The 26,241-nt window shown below is 48.2% G+C and overlaps 1 protein-coding gene across 3 annotated transcripts in view; it reads right to left on the reverse strand.

Moving 5' to 3' along the window:
* Positions 1-4,885: 4,885 nt before the first annotated feature.
* Positions 4,886-26,241, reverse strand: part of NCK2 (NCK adaptor protein 2) — a 138,256-nt gene continuing 116,900 nt past the window's right edge. For all 3 annotated transcript variants that reach the window (XM_059942876.1, XM_059942875.1, XM_059942877.1), the window contains exon 5: positions 4,886-6,183. In XM_059942876.1, the coding sequence (XP_059798859.1) occupies positions 5,989-6,183 (195 nt within the window). In that variant the 3' untranslated portion in view covers positions 4,886-5,988. The remainder of the gene's footprint in view (positions 6,184-26,241) is intronic.

Here is a 26,241-nt window from a genome sequence, read left to right on the forward strand (position 1 = left end):
GCTCCTGGTCTTTGTAGAAAGGAATTCTGCGTCTGAATTCCATCTGTGACTAGACCCATGTTCTAGGTTGAAATCGTTTGAACCAGGCCTCCGTGGTCCCACCAGCAGATGTGGTCTGGAAACTCGGATTACCAATGGCTTCATTTAGATAATAACTCAGCATATTAATCTATTTTTCCCTTTTCATTAAGATCATTTAACAGGCTGTGCAAAGGTTCTAAGCATTTTACGTTATTATGCAAAGCAGCTCACCTTATCTACACGTATGATAATGTCTAACAGTTATAATATCACCCTTAAATGGCTGAGCAGAGAGTAGGTCTGCACCCATGCTTCCAAGGCCATGAAGGCACAGGGGTTTCAGGACTTGGCGGAGGTCATGCTGCTGGAGTGACCCAGGTCAGGCCCCCCATAGTACTTACCAATTTCAGGCTTAGATCCAAGGTGGACGCCAAAGTTGCAGTTCAACAACCAGGAAGGGAGGACCACCGCTTCCTTGGCCTTGGGGTTTCCCCAGGCCGTGACCTATTCTTCCACGGGCTCACCCATCAGCGGGAGCTCGAGTACACGGCTCTGGTCCTTTGGTTCCTGACTTTGGCTGCAGAACCTGGTCCCTGAGCCAGCTTAGGAGCTGGCCAAATGCCCGTCCCCTGGGGAGGAGGCCATGCATTTTAAGACACTGTCACTGTGGGTTTTTTGGGTTTTTTAAAACATCTTTATTGGAGTATAATTGCTTTGTAATGGTGTGTTAGTTTCTGCTGTATAACAAAGTGAATCAGCTATACATGTACATATATCCCCATATCCCCTCCCTCTTGCGTCTCCCTCCCACCCTCCCTATCCCACCCCTCTAGGTGGTCGCAAAGCACCGAGCTGATCTCCCTGTGCTATGCGGCTGCTTCCCACTAGCTCTCTATTTCGCATTTGGTAGTGTATATGTGTCCATGCCGTGGGTTTTTATACCAGCCGTCAGGCTCATCCATCTTCAGTAGTGACTTCCAGTCAAGCAACAGGACCTCCCCCCCGCCCCCAGGATGGAACATCACGCGTCTTCCCAGTTAGCTTGTGAGGATGGGAGCTGTGCTAGGAGAAATCCAAGTGGAGGTGCAGGCAAATAAGGAGTGGTTTGGTTTTTTGTGTTTTAAAAAAGCCCATTCTAGTCATTGACAACCGGATGTTTCTCTCCAGACAAGGCACAGAAAGGGCAGGCTGTGAGGCTGCAGGAGGTGTGCACACAGAGTGGGAGACAGAATAGTACCTGCCGTGCCGGCTCCACTACCCACAGGAGGTCCCGGGAGCCCCTGCCCTCCAGTGGGTATCAGCGCAGTTGAGGAGCTCGTGGAGGAGCGTTTTCTCACGGGTGGAGCTGTTACCCTCCAGGTCTGAATCGCTGTATCCGGCAGTGGGGTACCACCTGCTGAGAAGAGGGTGCTCCGGGCTGCGTGTTTGCATCCGGCCCCCCAACAGAATCTGGTGGTGGAGGGATCCCACTTCTCCAGTTTCTTCCTTTAGGGTAGTTTGCTGTACATGGAAAAGACTGTTATCAAACCTGTCATCTGATGATATCCTACTTAAGAACTTATGAGACTACCATCATTTCCTTAATACGGCAGTGTCTTGATTGAAGAATTATACTTTTAATTTTCCTGGGCACCTTCCTCAGAACAAGCATATATTTTTAGTATGTCCAACTTTTTCCATTGCCTCTAAGTTAAAAAATATTTGTATTGCAATAGTTTTTTGTAATATTTGTAATGCAATAGAAAACTGCATTTTCTACCATGAAAGAGGTAGAGCCTTAAAAAACCAAAACTTTCTTTTCCAATCCATTCAAGTCGCCAGCATCATCCACATAGCGAGAGCAGCCAGAGAACCATAAACACATTTGTCGACCCTCGGAACCTACCAGTAACGTGTGCTTATTAACTAGGTACGCGGTACCTCCAGGGAAGTGCTCGGAAGAGGCAACCCGCGGGCCCGTGAGGGGTCAGGAGGTGGGGCCTTCGGGCGGCGATGAGGTCGTGAGGGTGGGGCGCTCCTGAAGGGGGCTGGCGCCCTCATCAGAGCAGCCGGAGGGCCGCTGGCTCTCTCTCCGCCTTTGGAGGGACCAAGTCGGAGGTCTGCAAACTGGGAGGCCCTCGCCAGAGCCCCGCCACGCTGACACCGCCACCTCAGACCTCCAGCCTACAGAACAGTGAGGAGTAAATCTGCTGTTTCTACGCCACTCAGTTACAGTATTTTGTCCCAGCGACGGCAGCTGAGACAGGGCAAAGGTCTTCAGGAACTTTGGTTGTTGGCTTGTTCAGCTTTTGCTTGACGCTCGATGGCTACGGTGCTGCCAGCTGGGGCTGAGAAAGGTGAGGGCTTCTTCCCAGTAACATGGAGAAAACCAAGGGGTGTCCCCCTCAAGAGAGGTGACTTCCAGGGATACGGGCTTGTCAGCTACCCAAGTGAGGATGCGGTCAAGCGTGGCATTGGGGCTGCAGCTCCAGGAGGGGGAGTTGGCTGGAGCAGCACCTCTTCAAACGCTGGACGAGGCTGAGCTCTAAGAGAGGCGGCGGGTTGGCTCTAAGACCGCAGGGTGAGGACCACGCTCCCTGAGGGCCTCCTGGGGCCAGAGCTCTGGGTGGGGCCCCTGAGGAAGCCCGCGGGGAGTGAGGGCAGCGTCACGCGGGTCACGCGACACACGGAGGCCTGGCTGGCGTCCCCTGTGGTCGTGGCCACATCATACGATCCTGTCCAGGGCGCCACCCCAGCCGACCCCGCACGACCCTCAACACAGAGGTGGAAGCAGCCCTACTGACTTGTGCGCAAACACTCAGAAAGGCTGGATAATTTGCTTGAAGTCACGGGGCCAAGAAGGATGACCCAGCACTCCCACCGGAGCGGCCACGTCTGGACAGGGGAGGCTGTTTCTGGGGACAGCAGAGGGCACCCGGGCCAGGTGTTAGAGCGGAAATGATGTTAATTACATGAATCATACGCTCACAGATGAATAATGCTGGATTCTAGTGAGCAAATGGCCAAAACTAGACCTGTGTTTATTGAAAAGTAGCATTTTAAAAGAATACTTTCAAGCTTTTTTATCCTCTCAGTTCTGAACTTTGGTCTTGAGAAATTATTCTGGCATTCTGGCGCTGGGCGGTAGAAATGGTGAGAAAAAGTAGATTATAAACCAGTAAGTACATAGAAACCAAAGACAAAACTGTAAGGCACCAAAAATGCTTTGTTTGGAAATGTCAGAGTTTCAGGAGATACAAAGATTCTAATTTACAATTTAAGACTTTAATTGGTGAGGCACTTTGGAAGAGAAGATGGAGTTTTAGCTCCTAGAAACAGGATTTAATGGCATTTGGCAAAAGCCACTTGTGAAGAGCCTGGTAGTTCCAGACTGTAATGCACAGGCTGTGAATGGAAAATGAAGGCACATTTGATGCAAACAAATGAGTAAAGACGACCTCATTGTCCCCTGCTGTCTGTGCAAAGAGGCAAGGGAACAGCAAAACCAGATTTGTCCAGGCAATCTCTGGCCAGGCAGGAAGGTGATGGCACAAGTGCCACCTGGACAGAGCGTCGGTGGTCCACACTCCAAACCACACGGGTACCCTACCTGGCACCCCCTCCCCCGCACCCACTCTATCGACAGGCTCATACTGGGACGACCAGTTCACCCTCCGCTGGCCCCCCTGGTGCTAGGACGTCCCGGAGTGCAGAACCTCAGAGATACGAATCCTGATCGAGCCCACGCAGCTGGAGACTCCTACACGGTCGTTTGAGATTAAAAATAACTGTCATTGACAACTATAAGCCTTAAAGAAGTTCCTGAAGCCAAAACGTGTGTCTGTAGCGTGCCCTTTAATTGTTTCTTCCTGAACTGCTGTGTAAATCAGCGTTTCTGCTGTCCAGGCACTCACCGTGTAGAGGGATTCCCGCGTGATGTCAACGTGGTACACACAGCAGGCAGATCAGAGAGTCGGGAGGAAGTGGGATTTCCATGACAACGTCCAGAACCCACCTGTTTTGGCTAAGGTGATGGTCTGCCTCACTAACCTGGAGCTCTATTCTTATGTAACTAGGTGCCCCCAACCTCAGGTCCCAGACACCAGACGTCTAATTTCAAAGGCAACAACTAAAGATACAACGGACTCACAGAGAACAGGAATGGTAGATTCAGTGCAAACTCTCTCACCACATACCTTACTTCTCCTGGAAGCCTCCCCGGCCGCTGTTGGGAGGGCGTGGCCCTGAAGCCAGAGTCCTGGGCTTGTCACATGCCCCACGAGGCACCAGCCATGCCCCGTGCGATCACCTGTGCCTCACCTTCTCCATCTGTGTGATGGGGACGATCCCAGGACCGCCTCGAGGAGCTGGGACGAGGATGCCATGTCCGGCCCAGAGGGAGCGCTGAGCACATGTCAGCTGTGATCAGCCATGGGGGCACCAAGGCCGTGCCCTGTGGCTCTGTATTCCCGGTGCCCAGTGCCCTTGGGGGCTCGACAAAGGCTTTCCCGAGCGCACGGAAGGCAGGCGGGACGGAAGGCAGGCGGGACAGGGGAGAGGAAAGCTGGAGGGGGGAGAGGAAAGCTGGAGGGGGGAGGGCTAGCTGACAACAGTTTGGTGAAATATTTTTAACAGATAATTTCCAAAGAGTAAAGGTAAGACCAAGCTTGAGATTCTGGTTTCTCTTGGAGTCGCTCTAATTAAAATTTATTATTTCAAGATACAAAAATGCGGCGGTAGAAAAAGAAAACACACAAGTAATAAATTTGTTAGAACACCTCTCCAGAAATGCTCTCCTTCGGGCACTGAGCATTTCAGGAAAGGCTGCAGGGGCTCCTGCCCCATCGCTGAGCCCGCGCTTTGCCACAGATGAACACACACAGAGTCGTGTCGTAACACTTTTATTACAATATCCAACAAACTGAGTATGCAAGTTTAGGAGGTCTCAAGACCCCTTCCTCAGCTGTAGGAATGTGCCATCTCAAGAGTGTATATTTAAACTATAAAGGAGTTCAAATGTAAAGAAAAAAGAAAATGCAATTTCTTCATAAACATTCTGTGTCTCCTACTACCAATCACATATCCTTTTGTAAACCCTGAAAAATTTCCCTGTAAAGCAAATTTTATATATATATATATATATATATATATATATATATATATATATATATATATAGTGTGTGTGTGTGTGTGTGTGTGTGTGTGTGTGTGTGAAGTGTTGGTCGCTCCCCTTTCCCAAAGATCAGCTGTTTTCCTTAATCATCTGTATTAGTGTCAACAAATGGCTATAGATACATATTACTTTGAGAATTAAATATATCATTGTGAAATTGAAACGAGCCAAAGGGCAACAGGAAAAAGCACTATGCAGATGGCACATCTTGGGGGAACATTTCCGAAACCTCTGTCTTTCTGAGTCTCCGGACTGACTTTCCAGGACTTCTTTTCTTTATTGCAAGTGCAGCCCCAAAGGCACTGGACAGCTTCTCCCCTCCCGTCTCACCCGGTGGTTCCAGTATTGCTACGCGTGCCCGGGGTCACCCCCGGAGAGTCTGGGAGCTGTGTGAACGCAAATGACACAGATCCAGGGATGCCGGGACCAGGACAGGTGGTCCCTGGGCAGGTGCCACCCAGGGCCCGGCCCCGCTGTCACATGCGCTGTGGCTCATGGAAGTAAGGGCAGCTCCGGTGCATCCAAACCGCGCCCGACGTCTTTAAAGGGGGGGGTTTGCTGGCACGAGCGATTTGAACAGACTAAGGCTGGCTCCCCCGGAGAAGGAATAAAGTGAGCCGACTCGCCCCCTTCCACCTCCCCGTCACTAAAACCATCCAGGAGGGCCTGGGACGGCAAAGGAGGGCGGATGGCAAACGACCCGACCCGGACAGAAAGGGAAACCAGCTGGAGAGAGCAAGGACGGGACGGCCGCCAGGAGCGGGCGTGCAGGAGAGGCCGGGCCGGGGCGCCTTTCCGGGGCGCGTCCCCTGGGCTCACTGCAGCGCCCGGACGAGGTAGAGCTTCTCCCCGCGCTCGCTGGTGAAGATGGGGGCCTTGTGGTAGTGTGCCACCAGCTCATCCATGGTGTGGAAGCGCCGCTGCCCAATGCAGTAGACGTCGTCCACCAGCTGCACCTTGAAATGCTTGTTCTTCCCTGATGCTTTGAGAGACACGGAGAAGTCACTGGGCTGCAGGGGAGAGAGAACACCAGTTACCACCCGGTCCTGGGCCACGAGCCGTGAGCAGGGCTGGGGGCGGGGCACAGGGCTCTGCATCCACACCCGGGGGGGCGGGGGGGGGGGGCGGCCCCTGATCTTCGCGATGACCCGGAGGCCGGCTGAGATGCCCATGTTCTGCAGTGAAGAAAACGGACGCTTTGCTTAGTAGGGTTTCGGTGCTAAATGTATGTCGTTATTTGAAAACTGGAGACTCGTTATGGAATGGACGGCACCAGTGTTAACCGGTGTTAAATGTTCATCTCCCCGAGCTATTTCTTGAATTTGTAAAAAGTGATTTCTATACAGGCAGCAGCTAGAAGTTTCACTTTCTCTGACTTCTACCACTATTAGAAGTTCACCCAACAGCATGGTGCTGGCACAAAAACAGACACATAGGTCTATGGAACAGAATAGAGAGCCCCAAAATAAACCCACACACCTATGGTCAATTAATCTACAACAAAGGAAGCAAGAATATACAATGGAGAAAAGATAGTCTCTTCATTAAGTGGTGCTGGGAAAGTTGGACAGCCACTTGTAAAGAATGAAATTAGAACATTCTCTAACATCATATTCAAAAATAAACTCAAAATGGATTAAAGACCTAAATGTAAGACTGGAATCCATAAAACTCCTAGAGGAAAACATAGGCAGAACACTCTGACATAAATTGTAGCAATATTTTTTTGGATCTGTCTCCTAAAGCAAAGGAAATAAAAGCAAAAATAAACAAATGGGACCTCATTAAACTTAAAAGCTTTTGCACAGCAAAGGAAAAGAAACCATCGACAAAATGAAAAGACAACCTACTGTGAGAAAATATTTGCAAATGATGTGACCAATAAGGGTTTATTTATATATATCCAACATATATAAACAGTTCATACAACTCAATATCAAAAAACAAACGACCCAATTAAAAAAATGGGCAGACGAACAGAATAGACATTTTCCAGAGAGGAAATGAAGGTGCCAACAGGCACATGAGAAGATGCTCAACATCGTTAATCATCAGGGAAATGCAAATCAGAACCACAAGGAGATATGACCTCACACCTGTCAGAATGACTGTCATCAAGAAGAACACAAATAACAAATGTTGGGAGAGAGTGTGGAGAAAAGGAAACGCTCTTACACTGTTGGTGGGAATGTAAATTGGTGCAGCCACTGTGGAGAACAGTACCGAGGTTTCTCAAAACACTAAAAATAGAACTGCCATATGACCCAGTAATTCCACTGCTGGGTATATATCCAAAAAAAACAAAAAACCCAAAATGCTAATTCAAAAAGATACATGCAGCCCAACGTTTCTTAGCAGCATTATTTACAATTGCCAAGGTGCAGAAGCAACCCAAGTGTCCGTCAACAGATGAATGTATAAAAAAGATGTGGTACACATATACAATGGAATACTACTCATTCATAAAAAAGAATGAAATTTTGTCATTTGCAGCAACATGGATGGACTTGGAGGGCATTATGCTAAGTGAAGAAGTCAGGCAGAGAAAGACAACTACTGTATGATATCACTTACATGTGGAATCTAAGAAATACAACAAACTAGCGAACATAAAAAAGAAGCTGACTCACAGATATAGGGAACAAACTAGTGGTTACCAGTGGGGAGAGGGAAGCGGGGAGGGGCAATATAGCGGTAGGGGATTAAGAGGTATAAACTTTAGGTATAAAATAAGCTACAAGGATATATTGTACAACAAGGGGAATATAGCCAGTATTTTATAATAACTGTAAATGGAGTATAACCTTTAAAAATGGTGAATGACTACATTGCACACCTGTAACTTACAGAATATCGTACATCAACTATATTTCAATTTAAAAAATTTAAATTTTTCTAATTCTAAGCTATTTAAAAATAAATATTTTAAGAGCAGTGGAAAATTCTGGTTGCATTTTAACATGGTTCATAGTATCCCAGAGGCGGCTATACTATGGTTCACATACAGATTTTATTGAGAAATGTTTAAATTTGTGATTATGTCAGTGCCCTACGTATATGTGAATATATTATATTTTAGAAAGATATTATTACTTTTATTAAAATTAGTCTTTCATCTCATTTATTGAAAAATATGTAGGGTAAGACACTGAATGAGGAATATTCTTTGGGGAAAAAAAGTATTGCTGAATTGGATAAACAACTGGACTCACACGAGACAGGCCACGCCCTGGATGCGTGCGCATGAGAGCACAGCATGTACGCTCTACATGGGTTTCTGCTCTCTTGGAAGTGGCCATCCAGTGGGGAAAACAGATAAAGAAGGAGCTGGTATATAGGTGCAAACTGTGCTGAGTTCTGCAGAGAGAAAGGAGAGAGTACTGAGGTGGCGCAGGGCATTTAAACTCGGGGCGGGAGGTCAGGAAAGGCCTCCACAGAAACCGGACCTGGGCGCGAGAGGCGCGCTGGTGGGTGAGCGCTGGGGAGGGGAGGGGGGACGTCGGTGAAGAAAGGGAGAGGGTCCTGCCTCTCCGGAGGCACTAAGTGGCCGGCGCGGCTGAAGGAGAGGAGGACGGACACTGGCCTCCCTCAGTGGCCTCAGAATAAAACCCAACCACCCACCACGGCCCGCCAGGGCTGTGTCACCTGTCCCTGCTTCCCCAGATCCGACCAATGAAACAGAAGGATGCCCTTCCCAACCCCAGTCCCATTTTCACTCCTGTTCATGTGGTTTCTGAGCCAGCCTTTGTCCCCCTCCTTGGTCGACCATTCCCGTAGGTCTCAGCTCACAAGCTGACCACCCTGGAGAAGCCTCCCCATGCAAACCGGATAAGCTCTGCCCCACTTGGCTACTGTCCAACAGAAAGCGTCCTGACACATCAGGCCCTGTAGGGCCGTGTCTAATTCACGGCTGTGTTCCGCAGGGAGCCCTATGGATGGTGGGAGCAGGATAATCCAGGTCTAAACTGAATTCCTAGACCAGGCTGCCTCCTTTCTCCAAACCCAGGAACTTACTGCTGGTGACCACCCACCAGCCCGGCCCCTGCTTCGCGTCCCTCCCAACAGGGCAAAACCAGCAAGCACCCCGCCCCCGTCCTCTGGCTTTTACGCTGACTTTGCAAACATTTGATTTAAGGTGTACAAATCTTGCAAAACAAGAGATCACTCCATATAAACGAATGACAACTCAGGGAAATGGGGGTCTGAGAAAATCCAACTGTGGGGCGGGCTGCCACCTGTCACAGCTGTCGGCAGAAACGCATCTCAGAGACAGATGGATTTATAGTTTGTATTTGTGTGTCCCTTTGCCCCAAACCGACCAAATAAAAACAAATCTTTAAGGGAAAAAACTCACCTTATCCCCATACTAAACCCAGGGCTTGATGACTTGGAGGAAACCCAGGAAGAGACAGGAAGTTTTATCTCTGATTAGGCCTTGGGCTATGTATTATTTTCAGAATCATGGCCATTAGAGGATTAGGGGCCCAGAGCAGGTGGGAAAGGAGACACAGAACTTGAAAATTATTTCCCCAACTTGATCTCTTAGAAATGAATCACCATGGGGTGAAGATCTTCTGAGCCAGCCCAGGAGGGCGACTGGGGATGGGGCGAAGGGGCCTTGGATGGCCCCTCAAAAAGAATGAATCATCACGAACGCTGATGTCACAGATGACCCTGTCAACCAGCGAAACAGCACAGAAGGACATTCTAAGTGATCATCTGCGCAATTCTCAAATCACTACTATTTTCATGAAACTGAACACGATGGATGCGAGCTGGCCTCAGTGTTTTCAGTATTCCCACCCAAGTTGGATGTTGTATATGGTTTTGAAAATAGAACAAACTAAAACAGGTACCGCCCGACAGGTGCTCTGCACCGGATGGCCCGGAGCATCGGCCCCGGGGCCACTGTCACACGGTGATCAGTCCTGGTGGGTGAAGGAGAAGCTCCGTGGGCAGTCACCACGCCCCTGGGTCCAGCAGCACATACACACTAGGGACCGCTCAGCCCTCTCCTGGGGCTTCAGGTTTTTGTGAAGTCATATTTAGTTTCAAGCATCTGTTAATTTCTATAAGCATATACATTCTGTGCTGTAAGTCTGTGCCTTCAGATAAAGATAGAAGGCGACTTCAGTTTTATAGTTTAGCACAAGCCGGGCACTGAGCTAGTTTTAGAGATACTTTAATCAATTCATAGACAAAGTGGCATCGTACGGAGGGAGTAGGTGAGTCAGTCAGAGTCGGTATGTGATAGGCTCAATTTTAATTAAGCCCCGTGATCAACAGATGACTCTGAATTTGCTTTTAATTTAAGCTCCTTAATTTAACATCATGGTGTGTCATGTGTATATGTGCATTACAGCAGTAAAACCAATGCAGCAGAGAAAGTAATTTTTAATCTCTGAGTAGAAACCTTGAAGTTAAGGACGTAGAATGAACTAAATTTATGTCAAGCAGGGCTGCTGAACCTCTGGGGAAATCTCAATTCAGCATGAGTACATTTTCCAATCTATGTACTAAAATGCACTGTTACGTGTTACCACTGAATTCTAAACGAAGCCTGAAGATGAACTGGACCAGTGGTTCTCAAACTGAGCTCCCAAGACCGCACCATAAGCATCTCCTGGGAATCTGTCAGGTGAAAAATTGAATTCTCAGGAACCCCTGAATCCGCAGCTCTGGGGCGGGGCCCAGCCATCTGTGTTTCATGAGCCCTCCCGGGGATCCTGATGCAGTTTGAGAAATGTTGAGCCAAACCACCAGAAGTGTTTTCAAATGCTCAGAGCCACGAGGACACGACAGGAATGCGATTTACGGGCTAAGTAGCCTCTCGAAGGAGGCGGCTCCGCGGCCAAGCTCACCCCGAGGCAGCGGATGCCCTTCGGACTCTGTCCTGAGAAGTCAGGCCCTGCTCTAGACAGTCCCTGTGGGGAAGCACCCTGAAGGGACAGCAGGGACTCTCTTCCCTTCACCCCGAGCCGGTCCCCTGGATCTGACGGAGACGCAGCTGCTCCAGACCCAGAACGAACCTGCCCCGCACGACCCCTGAGAACTCGGCCCCGTCGGCCTTGTACACGAGGGCTGTGATCCTTCCAGGCTCAGCTCCCAACAGCCTCCGGGGAGTCGAGGGGAGTCGAGCGAGGAAGGACGGAGCCGCACTCGCCTGCACTGGCGGGGGGTGCCGGCGGGAGGGCTCAGCGATGCTCTAACGCTAAGCTTGTCACAGAACCTTGACAGGTGTCTGCTGGCCTGTCTGCATTGAGCAAGAGGACCGAGACCCACCAGCCCAGCATCTGCGGCGCGAATGATCTGGAGACGCAGGTCCACACGAGGGAGCGCTGTGCGCTTCCCATGCTGGGTACAGGGTGAGTCCCTCATCCAGAGCCAACAAGCCACGGTCATTTCCGAGGTAGGGAGAGAGCTGGACCGGGAACCCCTCCCGGTGGTGGGAGCTCGAGCCAGAACTGCTGCGGGCCTGGATACAGGGTCTCTGCGTCATCGAGAAGCTGAAGACACGCTTTCTCCAGGACCCGGCTGTTTCACCCCGGGACGTGCTCGGGTTCAGAGAAGCGTGTGTACAGGCGCAGCAGGGGACAGGGTCATGAATGTCTGAGCAGGACCACTCATGCTGGCCCCAGGTGCCGACATGCCTCACGTCCACTGTAGGAGTCGATAAACACAGGAGGGGACACTTCATCACACAACAAAATGAATGCGTCAGCACGGACTGAACGATCTCACAAAGTGTGGACAAAAGAAGAAAGTAAGAACAGAACAGCCACAGTGCGATACCAACTGTACAACCCAGAAGCAGGCAGAACCAAAACACACAAACATAGGTCTAAAACGGTAAAGAAAACGACCAGCTCACAATGAAAGGGAGCAGTGATCTCTAGCAGGAGGTGTGGTGCAATCAGGAAACACACACAGGTATGGGAGTATCTTCCAGAGGGCCAGCAACGTCCTATCTCTTGACCTTGACCTGGGCCCTATTTTTCAACCTTCCTGACCTGGGTTCAACAAGTACTTTTTCAATGAAGTCTTTTGGGTATTATGTGTCACAATGAAAGATGTTCTAAAGGTGCTGAACTTGAAGCTGGAAGACCAGGCTCGGCCACTAGTGAGTCACGGGGCAGGGGCACATCTCTCTTCAAACACAGCTCCACTCTCCTGTCCACCCCCCACCCCGACGTCCCCTCTTTGGGGACACCAATTACATGTATGTTAAACCTCTCACTTGGTCCTGTAAATCTTAGTTCTGTTTACGACAACAGAATACCGTAAACTGGGTGGTTTAAAAATGACAGAAGTGTATTCCTCACGGTTCGGGAGGCTGGAAGTCCAAGGTGAAGTAGCCAGGAGATTCAGTGTCTGGTGAAGACCTGCTTCCTGGTTCACAGCCAGCCATCCTCTCACTGTGTCCTCATGTGGCAGAGGGGCCAGGGAGCTCCCTGGGGTCTCTTTTATAAGGGCACTAATCCCATTCATGAGGGCTCCCTCCCAATCCCATCATATTGGGGATCAGGCTTCAGCCTATGAATTTAACAAGGTGGGAAGTTGGGGGGGAAGGACAACATGCAAACATTCGATCTGTAGCAAAATCTCTACGCTCTTTTCTGTATTTTCTGTCCTTTTATTTTTTTGCATGTGTATCCTAACATCTCTCTTCCTCTGAGCTATCTTCCTATTTACTAATCCTTTCTTCAGCTGCATTTAATCTGCTGTAAACCTACCAAGTCCTTAATTTCATTTACTGTATTTTTTAGTCCTAGTATTCTCACTTGATTCTCCCTTATTACTTCTAATTCTCTGCTCAGATTGATCTTGCTGAGTTTCTTGAACCTATTCATCCATATACCTGAAAGACTGCATTTCAAAACTCAAAATCTGGACTTCCTTGGTGGCGCAGTGGTTAAGAATCCGCCTGCCAATGCAGGGGACATGGGTTCGAGCCCTGGTCCGGGAAGATCCCACATGCCGCAGAGCAACTGAACCCATGTGCCTCAACTATTGAGTCTCCATGCTGCAACTACTGAAGCCTGCGCATCTAGAGCCTGTGCTCTGCAACAAGAGAAGCCACTGCAATGAGAAGCCCACACACTGCAACGAAGAGTAGCCCCCGCTCAACACAACTAGAGAAAGCCTGTGCGCAGCAATGAAGACCCAATGCAGCCAAAAATAGAAATAAATAAATAATTTATAAATAAATAAAAACTCGAAATCTGTGGGTCTGTTCTAATGTCTCTTTTTTTTCCCCCCTTTGATTTTGGTCATCCAGTTTTGTCTCCTGGTAATTTTTCGTTGAATGCTGCATATTGTGTACAAAAAAAAATCAAAGAGACACCCTTAGGTTCTCAATGGTATTACTGCCCTCCGAGAGGGTTTGCTTTGCTTCTGCACCCGGCGTGGGCAGGGCACCTTAGTTCAATGAGGGATGTAAGTAACTGATTACAGTGTGGTGTTATTCCCAGTTTGCCTTTGATCCCAGTGTATAGACTTTTGGGGGCCCTGCCCCCTCAGTGCGCCTGACCTCCCATTTCTGCCCCCCAGCACCATAGACTACTGAAGGTCTACTTCTCTGCTGCTTTGTGTTTGTCTCAATGTTTCGTCCAGCTTTTCTAGCTGTCTTCAGCAGAAGCACCGGTCTGCAAGAAACCAGTCCACCATGAGCAGATGGTCACGTGACATGGGCAGGCGGTGACCCATCCAGGCCCCAGTTCTCCACCACAATCGTGCTGCTGAGAAGCAGGAGAGCTGAGTCACTGGCTCCGTTACCAGGCTGCCTGCTCTCCTTTGGCTCCTTTACTTACTGGCTTTGAGACCTTGGGCAAGTTTCCCAACAGTTCTTCAGTTTTTGTAACCACGGAACAGAGATAACTCCTGAAACTGGGAAGAGACTGGGGCAGTTGAATAAACTATAGTAATGTCAGAAGCACAACGTCTTTGGGGAGGTATTAAGCAAAACTGTCACCTAGTGCCCCTTCTTTAAGTTCCTTCTATGAAGCTTTATAATAAAGCCATCAGCATCTCGTCGATTTTTTAAAACGTCTTTCAGTTAAAGTCTCCAGAGAACATACTTTCCACACCACTTACAAGAGGCCTACATCCTATCACAGAAGCACTACACCGCACTGCACCTTGATCAGTCATCAGTGCTTGTTTACATGGCTCTCCTACGAGGCTCTAAGCTTTCTGAGGGAGAGGCTCCTTCTTTCTTATTTTTATATATTTGGGAGAAAAAACTGGGCCTGATACATAATAAGCACTCAACAGATGGTCGCTGAGCTAACTGGCCCAGGAGTGACTGAGGCTGTACAGACCCCTACGTCTGCCACCTGGTACCTCTGAGGTCTCCTCCTGGGTTTCAGCAGAAGGAAAGGAACATCGCTGACATGAAAGCCACCTGTCTGTTCTCTCTTTAAACACAAAGGGCAAAGCACGATCTCCTGAACTTTAATTTTCAGTTCCTTTTGTCTCCTATCTTATTATGGTCCTGTTTTCTACCTGGGCTACTCATACTATTTGTCTACCGCTGTGTAACAAATCTCCCCCAAACCCAGTGGCTTAAATAACAATTTATAATTGGGAATTTGGGAGTACCTTAAACCTTGACTGACCTGGAGCCACCAAGCTCCATCAGGCTGTCGTGAAGACATGGGCTGAGGCTGCGGTCATCTGAAGGCCCAGCTGGGGAAGCAGGTCCACATACAAGGTGGTCCGCTCACATGAGCCGCTCAGAGGCCTCCGTCCCTGGTCTTGCAGCCTCCATAGTGCTGCCTCAGCACCTCCACAATGCGGCGGCCGGCTCCCCACATATCAAGCGATCCCAGACGCAGCAAAGCCACGTGCATTTACAATCCAGTCCCCGGAGTCGCCCACCACCTCTCCTACCACATTCTGTTCATCAGATGTGAGTTATCAAGTGACACCCTGCTGATGGGGAGGCCGTCACCTCCACCCTTTGAAGGGAGGGTTATCAGATGATTTGTGGACATCTTTTTAAGCCACCACGGGACCGCAACTTGTTAAAGCTGCCTTGGGCTGGACTAAAACATAGACTGGGTCCTGTACCTGTTTCCAGTTTTGGAACTAGCTTCCGTCCTCCCTTCAGTCCTATCTTCCTGCTTCTTCCCACTGCCCAAACTTCCCCATGGTTCCCTTTCTCGTTATTTGGTATAATTTCTCTTTGCAGAATACTGTGCTAACTTTTCCAATTCAATTTGAACATCACATCACTTCTTGTTCTCTCCTTCCCTCGACTATTCTTCAAAGGATTGACTTTTCTATTCTCACAGTTTTTGAACCTGGGGTTCTGAAGAATTATCTGTTAGTTTAAGTCATTCACTCACCTGACATTTTAGGAAGTCATTTTCCAAGGGGAATGTGAGGACAGCTGATAGACTGACAAAAAATCACCCTCTCTCAGGGCTTTTATTATTATCACTATTTTTTTTTAGGTTTTAGGTCCCTATTTGAATATAATCCCTCTAAGTACTAGAACCTGATTGAACTCCACGTCTCCACACTGGGATCACAGTAGGTGCTCAATAAGTGCACTGACAGGTGAATCTCCAATTTGGAGCATCTCTTCCACTATTCGTTCCTTCAGGTAATTCTTACATCTTACCTCTTTGCAATTTCTGCTCACAACAACTTTTAGAAAGGAAAACCAAATTATACCCTCTTTGATACTATTTCTACAGCTTCACTAGCTTGATCCATTGTTTCAAACACTTGCTGAAAAGCACCTTTGCATTTTTATAAAGTTGACGCCCGGGTCAAATGTTTCTCTCCTTTACTCAAGATTTAATCACGATTTTCTCATCACCAGTATTAAAAAAAAAAAAAAAAAAGGAGCACTGAGAACAGCCCATAATATCCTTTGCTTCATTCTCCATCCCCAACAGCCTAGGTATTGATATGATTTTTTTCTAAGCATGTGGCTGTGAAGAAATAATAGAGGAAGCAGGGACCTTGCTCCCAGGCCCTCCTGAGTCTTTTTTTTTTTTTTAAATAAATTTATTTATTTATTTTTGGCTGTGTTGGGTCTTCATCTCTGTGGAGGGCTTTCTCCAGTTGCGGTGAGCAGGGGCCACTCTTCATTGTGGTGCACGGGCCTCTCACTGTCGCGGCCTCTCTTGTTGCGGAGCACAGGCTCCAGACGCGCAGGCTCAGTAGTTGTGGCTCACGGGCCCAACTGCTCTGTGGCATGTGGGATCTTCCCAGACCAGGGCTCGAACCCGTGTCCCTGCATTGGCAGGCAGATTCTTAACCACTGTGCCACCACGGAAGCCCCCTCCTGAGTCTTTAATAACCTTAAAATGTCCACGTATCTTTCACTTCAGATTTTAGGGCAAGATGAGAATAGAAGTGCCCCTGGTGTGGTCTACTGAGCCTCCCAGGTGGGCGCTGGGTGGATTTCTGGTCATGCTGGTCTTCAAGCACCAACAACTGATACAAATATTTAACACTCTCTCTGCCCCCAAAGAGGGGTCACCTTGTCGGTTTCTTATCAAAAGCTGTATCATTCTTTCCCCCTTGTCTGGTACATGGAAATTCTTCTCTCTTTTTTGCTTCTTTAAGGAAAGTATTCTTTTGTCCAGAGAAGTAGTTCCTTTGCCAAAGAAACCTGAGAGCCAGTGGGCTGAAGGCAGATTGTACTCCGCTGATCAATACTCTCCCGGTTCTAATCTCAGAAAAGTGGCCTTCCAGGTCCATCACCCATTAGATCACCGCCACCCCCAGCCGTCCAGCAGAGCCTTTTTAAATCAAAATTGACTCCCTCTCTATACAGGAGCTCTACTCTTTGTGTTTACATCAGTTTACCTTCTAACTGGCATTTTCTATTCTCCTATAAACGTGTCTCTGAAATATTTACTCTGTAGGCCTAAAGCCAATCCCACAGGTGACATGATCAAATATTATGGCTCTCATTAGCTTCTGAAATAAACTTGTTTACACAAGTGAAGAGAAATCGACCAGCAACCACAGTACGGCCCTCAAAGTCCATCTACCTAATCTTTCAACGGAAGTGTTTACGGTCCATTTGTAAGTTAGTATGTGCATGTGTGATTATCCCTCTCTGTGTCCCCAGATGCATTTCCTAAAGTTAATGGGAACACCTCAGAGGACAGACTTTTAGAATACTGCCCTTGTCATTCTCTGTCTTTTGGCCATGCCATGCCTGGAGTGACTTATCAATAATAAATGGTATTATATATTTACACATATCAATTGACAGCTTGTGGCATAAGTACAGACAGGGAATCAATTTTGATTACAAGAAGGCTATACCGGGACTTCCCTGGTGGTCCAGTGGTTAAGACTCCACGCTTCCAATGCAGGGGGCGCAAGCTCAATCCCTGGTCAGGGAACTAAGATCCCACATGCTGCGTGGCATGGCCAAAAAATAAGAAACTAAAATAAAAATAAAAGAAGGCTCTACTGGACGACTAGGGAGGGTGATCTAACAGAATGATAAAACAGCTTTCTGTGTTACAAGCTCCGTGGGGCGACTCTTTTATTTCTCTGTGCTGCTCTTGCCGTGCTACTGAGGCCACGTTTAGGAACTGCTTGGTAACAGCGCCGTGAGAAACACTCACAAATAGGCCAAAAGCGCAGCTGAGACTGAAAGGCTCTGTGCTGATGTAAACCGGAACCACAGTAAGGCACCACTTTGCACCTATGAGGCTGGTGATTATGAAAAAACAAAAAACCAGAACAACAATTGTTAGCAAGGATGTGTAAAAACTGGAACCTTATGCACAGCTGGTGAAAGGTAAAGTGGTGCAGCCGCAGTGGAAAACATACTGCGGTTCCTCAAACAATTCACCAACGAATCACCATTTGCTCCAAAAACTCTGCTGGGTATAGACCTTCAAGAACTGAAGGCGGGACTTGAACAGACACTTGCACACCCGTGTTCACAGCGGCATTATTCACGGTAGCCAAAAGGTGGAAGCAACCCACGTGTCCTTTGACAGATGATGGATAAACAAAGCGTGGTCCATCCATACAATGGAGTATCATTCAGCTTTAAAAAAGGAAGGACATTCTGACCCAGGCTACAGCATGGATGAACCTTGAGGACATTATGCTGAGTGAAGTAAGCCAGACACAAAAGCACATATACTGCATGATTCCACTTATACGAGGTACTTAGTCAAATTCATAGAGACAGAGAGTAGAAAGCAGCCTGGGGCTCGGGGAGGGGATGGGGAGTTATCATTTAATGGGGACAGAGTTCCAGCGAGGGAAACGGAAAAGCTCTGGGGAAGGATGGTGGTAACGCTTGCACAGCAATGTGAATACGCTTAACGTCGCTGAACTTGCACTTGAAAATGATTAAAATGGTCAACTTTTATGTTATATATATTTTGCCACAATAACAAACATTTTTTTAAAAAGCTGATGTGCTAAAAACTGGTGAAATTCCGGTGGAAACCTTATAATCTGGACAGAGGAAACCAAAGTAGCAGGATGCGTGAGGACACGTGCTCTCCTGCCTTGGAAGTTACTGCAGGAATTGGCAGGGGGGTCCTGGCAGAAGGGATGCTGAGAGGAGGGGCCTCGGCGGGGGTACAAAGGAGCCCATCATTTCCTTCAGATCACCCTCGACACGGCTCAGACCCGGCTCCTGAACCAAAAAGGGTTGCCCCCCCTCTGGCCTGGGGTCAGGCAACAATCATCCCTGAACTTGACGTTTTTCTATCTCCACCTCCTCGAAATGCAACAGGGACTCTGCCTGGCTCTGGCTGGCACACCCACCGGGCCTCCTGAGTATCTGAATATCGGGAGTGTTAGTGAGATGCCTCAGACACCATCTCTGCTGGGCAAGTACGTTCCTCGCCCGCATCTTGAGACCAAAACCTAAGTGCTTCTTGTAGAATTTCTTCTGCAAGTCGCCAAGGAACTGTTTCCAAAGGACACGCGGTGAAGACCCCTGGCAGCAGGGAGAGAAGAGGCGGGCGTGCCTGCCTCCAAGAAAGAAATGCTCAGCAAGCGCCGAGCAGAGCCGAAGGCAAACGTTCCTCCCTCTGTCCAGGCTTCTCACCTCGCTTCACAAGGTGCTTCCCCTTCACCAGGGGAAGAAACCACAACCCGGGCAGAAAACACCCGCCGGAAGGGCCCACGTGCGCCTGCTGGGGCGGTAGCCCCCCGCCCCTCACTCCAGGTCTGTCTGTGCGTGTGTGCTGTTAAAAACAACAGGTTCAGTTCAAAGAAACCCTAACAATTTCAACCATTTCCTCTCATTGCTAATAGAGCGCAGTGACCATCAGACTATAAGCCTTTCACCTCTTCTGTAAACCAAAGGGGGCCCTCGGTCTAGAAGACAAGCCTATTCAGGGTTATTTCTACAGTTGTTTCTTTCCAGCTGTAGCTAAAAGTAAAGACTGAAAGGTCTACACGTTGCATCCATACACACCTTTCTAATACATTAAGTGCCAAAAACTTATTATATTTGATCCAGTTTTTTTAAAATTTCCACTACAGCTTTTTAATATTTGGGGGCAGTGCATGGTGTGTCATCCTGTTGGCCCTTGACTCCTAGCTCCGCGTGGGACTCCAGGAAATGTTCTCCACATTCACGTGTGGAGATCGATTGTCCAGAGCGTGCGTGTGGACAGTCCCTATTCCTAACAGGGACTAGCGATTTTACGTGACAGCAATATAAATGTTTACATCAAGGGAGCTAATGATCTGAGGGACTGTTATGGAAACACTTCTGAATACTATCATGGATGAATTATTTACTTTGACACAGTTTTCTTTTCTAGCTTGAAAGAGTGGTTTTTCAGTTGCCAGTGGTTTACTGGACGACCATCTCTCTCCCCATTACACTTGCAGGCCTGAGGAGAGGGCGTCTGGACCCTCTGGCGGCAGCAGTCATGAGCCAGAGGCCACCGGGTCCGACCCAAGCTCACGAGTGCATGAGCAGGAGGAGCCCAGGGGGCAGCGGGTACAGAGGAAGGGATGGGCATCCCCCTGCTGCGGCCCCTGCCGGGTCCTGGTCACCCTGAACCCACACGCACGTTCTGGACAATCGACCTCCACACGTGAACGTGGAGAACACTTCCTGGAGTCTCACGTGGCACAAGGCGTCAAGGGCCAGCAGGACGACACACCATGCACTCTGCGTGCGGAGCTGGCCGTGATGGGGCTGGCACAGCCGTTACGCCTATGAGCACAGGATCCGCCGTGGGACCCAGGAGCGCGCCCGCAGGGAGGTTTCCCAGAAGCCGAGGTGGCGGAACGAGGCGTGAAGGCTGTGTGTGCACCGGAGGGGGGGGGGGACTGTACCCCGGAGTCCTCCAGATGTGTGCAAAGGTCCAGAGGAAGAGAGAGCAGGGTCCACGCAGCACGGCAGGAGCGCAGGTGTAGGAGGGAAAGGCTGGCGGGGCTCTGGGGCCTGGAGGGATGCAGGTGTGGACAAGGGGGACCCGCCAGCTGCCATCAGCCATGTGACTGTGACTCCCCGAGCGTCCGCTGGCCCAGCCCGGCCTGCACGGCCTCCCTCTGCAGGTGCCGTGAGGCAGGTGGGTTTCAGGTAACAAGCCTCTCTCTGCTCTGCTTTCTACATCATCTCCCTCCAAACAAAAGGGATTTGGTCCTATTTACCTTCTTTTACCCATAATACAGCAGAGATGAAACTCCATCCGTATACACTACTACTACATATAAAACAGATAACTAACAAGGACCTGTACTCAGTACTCTGTAATGGCTTATATGGGAAAAGAATCTAAAAAAGAGGGGATACATGTATATGTATAACTGACTCACTCTCCTGTACACCTGAAACTAACACAACGTTGTAAATCGACGACACCCCAATAAAAATTTTTTAAAAGTTAAAAACAAAACAAAACAAAACTCCATCTAAATCCCTTCATAATAAATGATAGCTTTGAGGCTGAAATTCCACGATTCTCAAGTGCCTTCTGTATTACTGAAAGGCCGGTTATTCTTTGCCTGCTAGTTCCATGCTCTGTTAACAAGCTCTGTGCCAACACAGGAGCCCCAAGGTGGAGCTCGAGGTGGAGCTCACACAGAACGGAACCAGCAAGGCCCCACCTTTGGGAAGAACTGGGAGCCACACCTTTAAACGAGGCCTCGGGCAGCTTAGGGGTCCTCCAGGGGCCCCGAGAGAAAAGAGGACACACTGAGCGGGGGCCACTATTGATTATACTTTAGGGACTAGCTTTAGATAGGACTCGTGTCTTCTTCACTGACCCCAGTATAGGGTACGGGGCTTTGCATCTTGTTTGGTTTTTTAACGTCCAGTATTGAAGAGACAGTCAGGGCCGACGAGGCTGGGGTCTGAGAATCAGGTGACGAGGAGTGAGCTCTTCTTAGAAAAGTGCCCAAACGAAATGATCTTTGTGGCCCTTCCAGGTTTAAGAATTAAATATGCTTGAGGTGAGAAATATTTTTAAATATCTAGGCTTAAAACTTCCATCAGGTCCTGGGCCAAAAGCCTGACAATTAAAAACAACATTATGTTTGCAACCGGAAAGATGCGTACAACAGGCTTTTTCTTAACATTAACGAATTTATGAGGAAACACCTAGGGATCGTGGTGCCAGACCATGGACTTAGGAAGCTTGTCAGCAAGTCTCTGCAGGAGGGAATTCAGGCCATGCTGCTCATCTTCTGAGCTGTGCAGGGAGCAAACCTCACTCCGCTCCGGCTCTGAAGCCTTTCCCATCCTCTGCCAGAAACGCACTGCAAACACAGCTGGCTTGTCACAAAACTCTAAGCAGCTAAAAAACGAACAGAAAACACTTTCCGGAGATGAATTCCACTCAACAAAACCTAACGGTCTGCATAAAATTAAGCCTTATGGTAATTATAATCTTCACCTTTAGGCATCTTTATATTTCTTGGAAATGTAGTAGTAAGCAGAAATGAGTTTAAATAATTGCTGTAAATATGTATAAAACCATGAAGATGTCACAACAGGAACCAGGGGTTTTCAAAGTGTGGTCCCTAGATCATCCACATCACCAAAGAATTGCTAGAAAGGCAAATTCTTGGGCACTTTGTGGGTTGTTGGGACCAAGCCCTCCAGAAGCTTCTGACACACCTGCAGTTTGAGCACCACTGATCTGGAGAGATGGAGTGATGAAACTGCCTGAAAACAGGGTTTTGGTTAAAAGTTCCAATTACTATAAGAAATGCAATTTGAAAAATATAGCAAGGAACTATGCTAATCCTTCTATTCTGTTTCTTCCTGGCCAAATAATTTTAATAGATTTTTTTAAAAAGAGTAGATGAAACCCAAATATACTGTTAGTGTGGCCAATATATACAGTAAGTTATCTTTAGCAAGTCTTTTCACACGTGAATGTGCTGTATGACAAAAGATTAGTATCTAAATACTACTGTCAGACACAATAAATAAGGTGAAACAGATGCTCTCTTTGGGATCCTTAATGTCTTACAGAGAAAAATGCCTTCCTATACCACAGGCTGATGCTTTGCAGACCTCATCCTAGTTGTAACCTGTCACTTTCTATAGTAATGGAAAAAGTAAAACACTGACCACTTACAGAGCACACAGAAATCTAGTTACTGGTTATTCTTCATCGTAAGTACAGCTTCCTAACCATATCCACAGGATAAGACTGAACAAATATATAAGGATTTACGATAAGCATCAGAAGGCAGGTAGGAATTTTGAATTTGCTAGATTTAATGAGGCTTGGATTAGCAGGTGGAGGTATAATGGTTAAACATGGAGAATAAGAAGCCATACCGTTTCATCTTTAGCTGCTGAGGATAAACGACAATTGCAGATGAGGGAGGAGAGAAAGGGAGGGGGAGAGAGAAGATGAAGAAAGAACAGTTGATATTAAGATTCAGGACAGGAAAGAGAGCCAAAGCAGGGTGGTCCAGTTCATTCACTGACTGATAAAACATGTCTAACAGATATCTCTGAAACACCCAGCATATCACTGACCTGGGATACCGCAGGATATGCCAAAGTTTTGCTTGTTTTTCTGAAATATGCACATCCCTCCCTCCCCCCCGCATCCATCCCCCGCAAGCACAGATTTCCCAGGACTCAGAGCTGGGTATATTTTTACTTTTCAAAACAGAAAAATATGAAATATTTTTAAATGCAAAATATCAAGCAAGAGTCGAGCTTATTTATCTTGGAATCACTCAGGATATTTTAAAAATGAAACACATCTTGAAGATGCACTCTAAAAAAGCCGTACTTACAGAGGAATCACAGGTCCTGCAGTGACCTCAACCAAAGGCGAGCCCTGGGCCCAAAGACCACAAGGAAGGAAAGGAAATTAAATGGGGAGGCTTCTGAGTCCGGCAGGAACACTGACCCAGGAGCTGTGCAAGATTATGAAGCTAAGGGCTCACACCGGCCTGGCGGTGGCTTTGGAAGCTAGGCTCTCACCTTAGAGATGCCAAGATGAACAGAAAAAAAGACAAAGCAGGGGAGGAAAGGAGATGCGGAGACAGTGGCAGGAAGCAGAGGCAGTGGATGGCGGAAAAGGAATAAGCAATGGACTTGTCCATCTGTACGTCCGGACGGTTCCTCACAGCTGCAGACGACAGCTGAGGACAGACTGGCTATGAGCAGGAAGACAGCGCAGCTGGCCTCTCTCTGTCGTGGCCCTTTAGGAGAAGAGCAGCGACACACCTGAGAGTCCCCTTGAGCATGCCTTTGGCACAAGGCAGGTGCACGAACAGCAGAAAATGCCACATGTCACGGCGAGTTCCATCAGGACAAGCAGCCCTGCGCACCCTTGGGCCACCTGGCAGCCTTCAGCCCAAGCCAGTGCCACCGTGGGTGCAGAGCTGACCAAGTCCCAGCAAACAAACCCCTTCCTCTGCCCTGGGAATCAATGGCCCCAGCGCACGATGAGATGTCGTAGCTTGGTTTTCTAAGTTAAAACAGAAGGAAAAAAATCTGGAAAGGCTCCCATAAAAAATGGTTAAAATAAAATATAAACAATTAATGTCTCAATGATTTAGAAAAAGTTAGCTTTTTCTCTAATAACACGAGACAAATGCGACACTGGAGCTTCTTCAAGTTCTGGGATGGAGGCCAGATAAAGCAAGTACCCCTCCACCTCCAAAAGGACTCGGTCCCGAGATCAGACAGTGACCGCTGCCTGCATGTGTTTGTCCCACGGAAAAGTGACAGGTCCTCCCTAAGCCAGCGACGCCTCTCCACCTTCTGCCAAGGACGGTCCCCTACCCCAGACCCGGAAAGAAGGACATGGGGCGCTGTCTCCACACTGAGGGGCCGCTTTCGCCCCTCTTCCTTCTAAGACGTCTCTTCAAACCCAACATTCCTAAATCAAGACGATACTCCTCAACTCTGGATCATACCTGTCCCTTGATCACCTCCTACTGTGATCGGGTTACCAGTGCTTCCTCTGAGTTTCTCTCAGGAGGGTTGGAAGTGCTCCAGACCCGATCTCTGAAGCCTCCGCCCTGATCTGTGCACAGAGCTGACCTCACGTTAGAACAACTTAACGTGATGTCCTGCCAGAAACCACCAACTCTGGATAAGAAAAGCTCAGGGATATCATATGATATTTGTCTTTATGGTATCGCTTATATGTGGAATCTAAAAGAAAGGTACAAATGAACTTATTTACAAAAGAGAAGTAGAGTCACGGATATAGAAAACAAACTTATGGTTACCAGGGGATAAAGGGGGGAGGGCTAAATTGAGAGAATGGGATTGACATACACACACTACTATATATAAAATAGATAACGAATAAGGACCTACTGTATAGCACAGGGAACTCTACTCAATACTCTGTAATGGCCTATATGGGAAAAGAATCTAAAACAGAGGGAATATATGTATATGCACAGCTGATTCACTTTGCTGTAGACCTGAAACTAACACAACATTGTAAATCAACTATACTTCATTAAAAATTTTTTAAAAAAAGAAAGAAAAGAAAAGCTCAGCATTCAGACTTCAGATGCAGTTAACATTCAGGCCCTGTGCGCTTGCCCAAGCACAGGGCAGGCGCCGCCGTCTCCACGACCTGCCGCCACCATCAGGGGGGCCAGTTTCCACCACCATCACATCTGCCCCCCTCTCTTAAGGGGAAAATCACTTCTGGGGCCTTGAACTCCTCCCAGATCAGTCAACAGGGAACCTTGACTACGCACTTACTTATTGTGGTATCAACCTTTTCAGAAGACAACAATTACAGTACATAGCACGAGCTTACTAGCCTTACAGGTTGCGTTTAAAAAATTAAACTGGGACTTACCTGGTGGCACAGTGGTTAAGAATACGCCTGCTAATGCAAGGGACACAGGTTCGTTCCCTGATCCAGGAAGATCCCACATGCCGTGGAGCAACTAAGCCCGTGTGCCACAACTACTGAGCCTGCGTGCCACAACTACTGAAGCCTGCACGCCTAGAGCCCGTGCTCCGCAACAAGAGAAGCCACCGCAATGAGAACCCATGCACTGCAACGAAGAGTAGCCCCCGCTCGCCGCAACTAGAGAAAGCCTGTGCGCAGCAACGAAGACCCAATGCAGCCAAAAAAATAAAAAATAAAAAAAATTAAAATTAAACTGAAGTCTGCAGGAACCAATACAAAGTAATTACACTGGACTCTGTCTTCAAAACTCTCCTTCTGGGGGGACTCACTCTGGAAGGTGTATTTGTAGGGATCGACAAAACCGGTTTAGTAGTACCTCCACGATGAAAACACAAAAAGGCTAATTCCTGTGACACAGCCCAGTTCCCCAAGACGGGCTCGGCCACACACCTGAAACACAGACCTCCGAATCTGTGCTGGAAACCAATCTGCTCCAAGTCGAGAGGCCTCATGCCGCCGACTCTGGTCACACACACAAACTCCTCTCTCTCAACAACTGTCTTTTCCCTTTCCGTTCTCTTCCTAAGTGCTTTAAAAGCTTTTCAGAAATAAACTCAGTGGTGCCTGAGGCAGAGATGTACTGAGGATTACACGGCTTAAAAAGCAAAACCGACCAACCAACAAAAGGCGGTGTCAGAAACCGGGTGCCCGCCTTGCTGAGAACATCTGATGTGTCTCAGACCC

Source organism: Balaenoptera ricei, chromosome 13 (assembly GCF_028023285.1).
Source record: "Balaenoptera ricei isolate mBalRic1 chromosome 13, mBalRic1.hap2, whole genome shotgun sequence".
NCBI classification, from domain to species: Eukaryota; Metazoa; Chordata; class Mammalia; order Artiodactyla; family Balaenopteridae; genus Balaenoptera; species Balaenoptera ricei.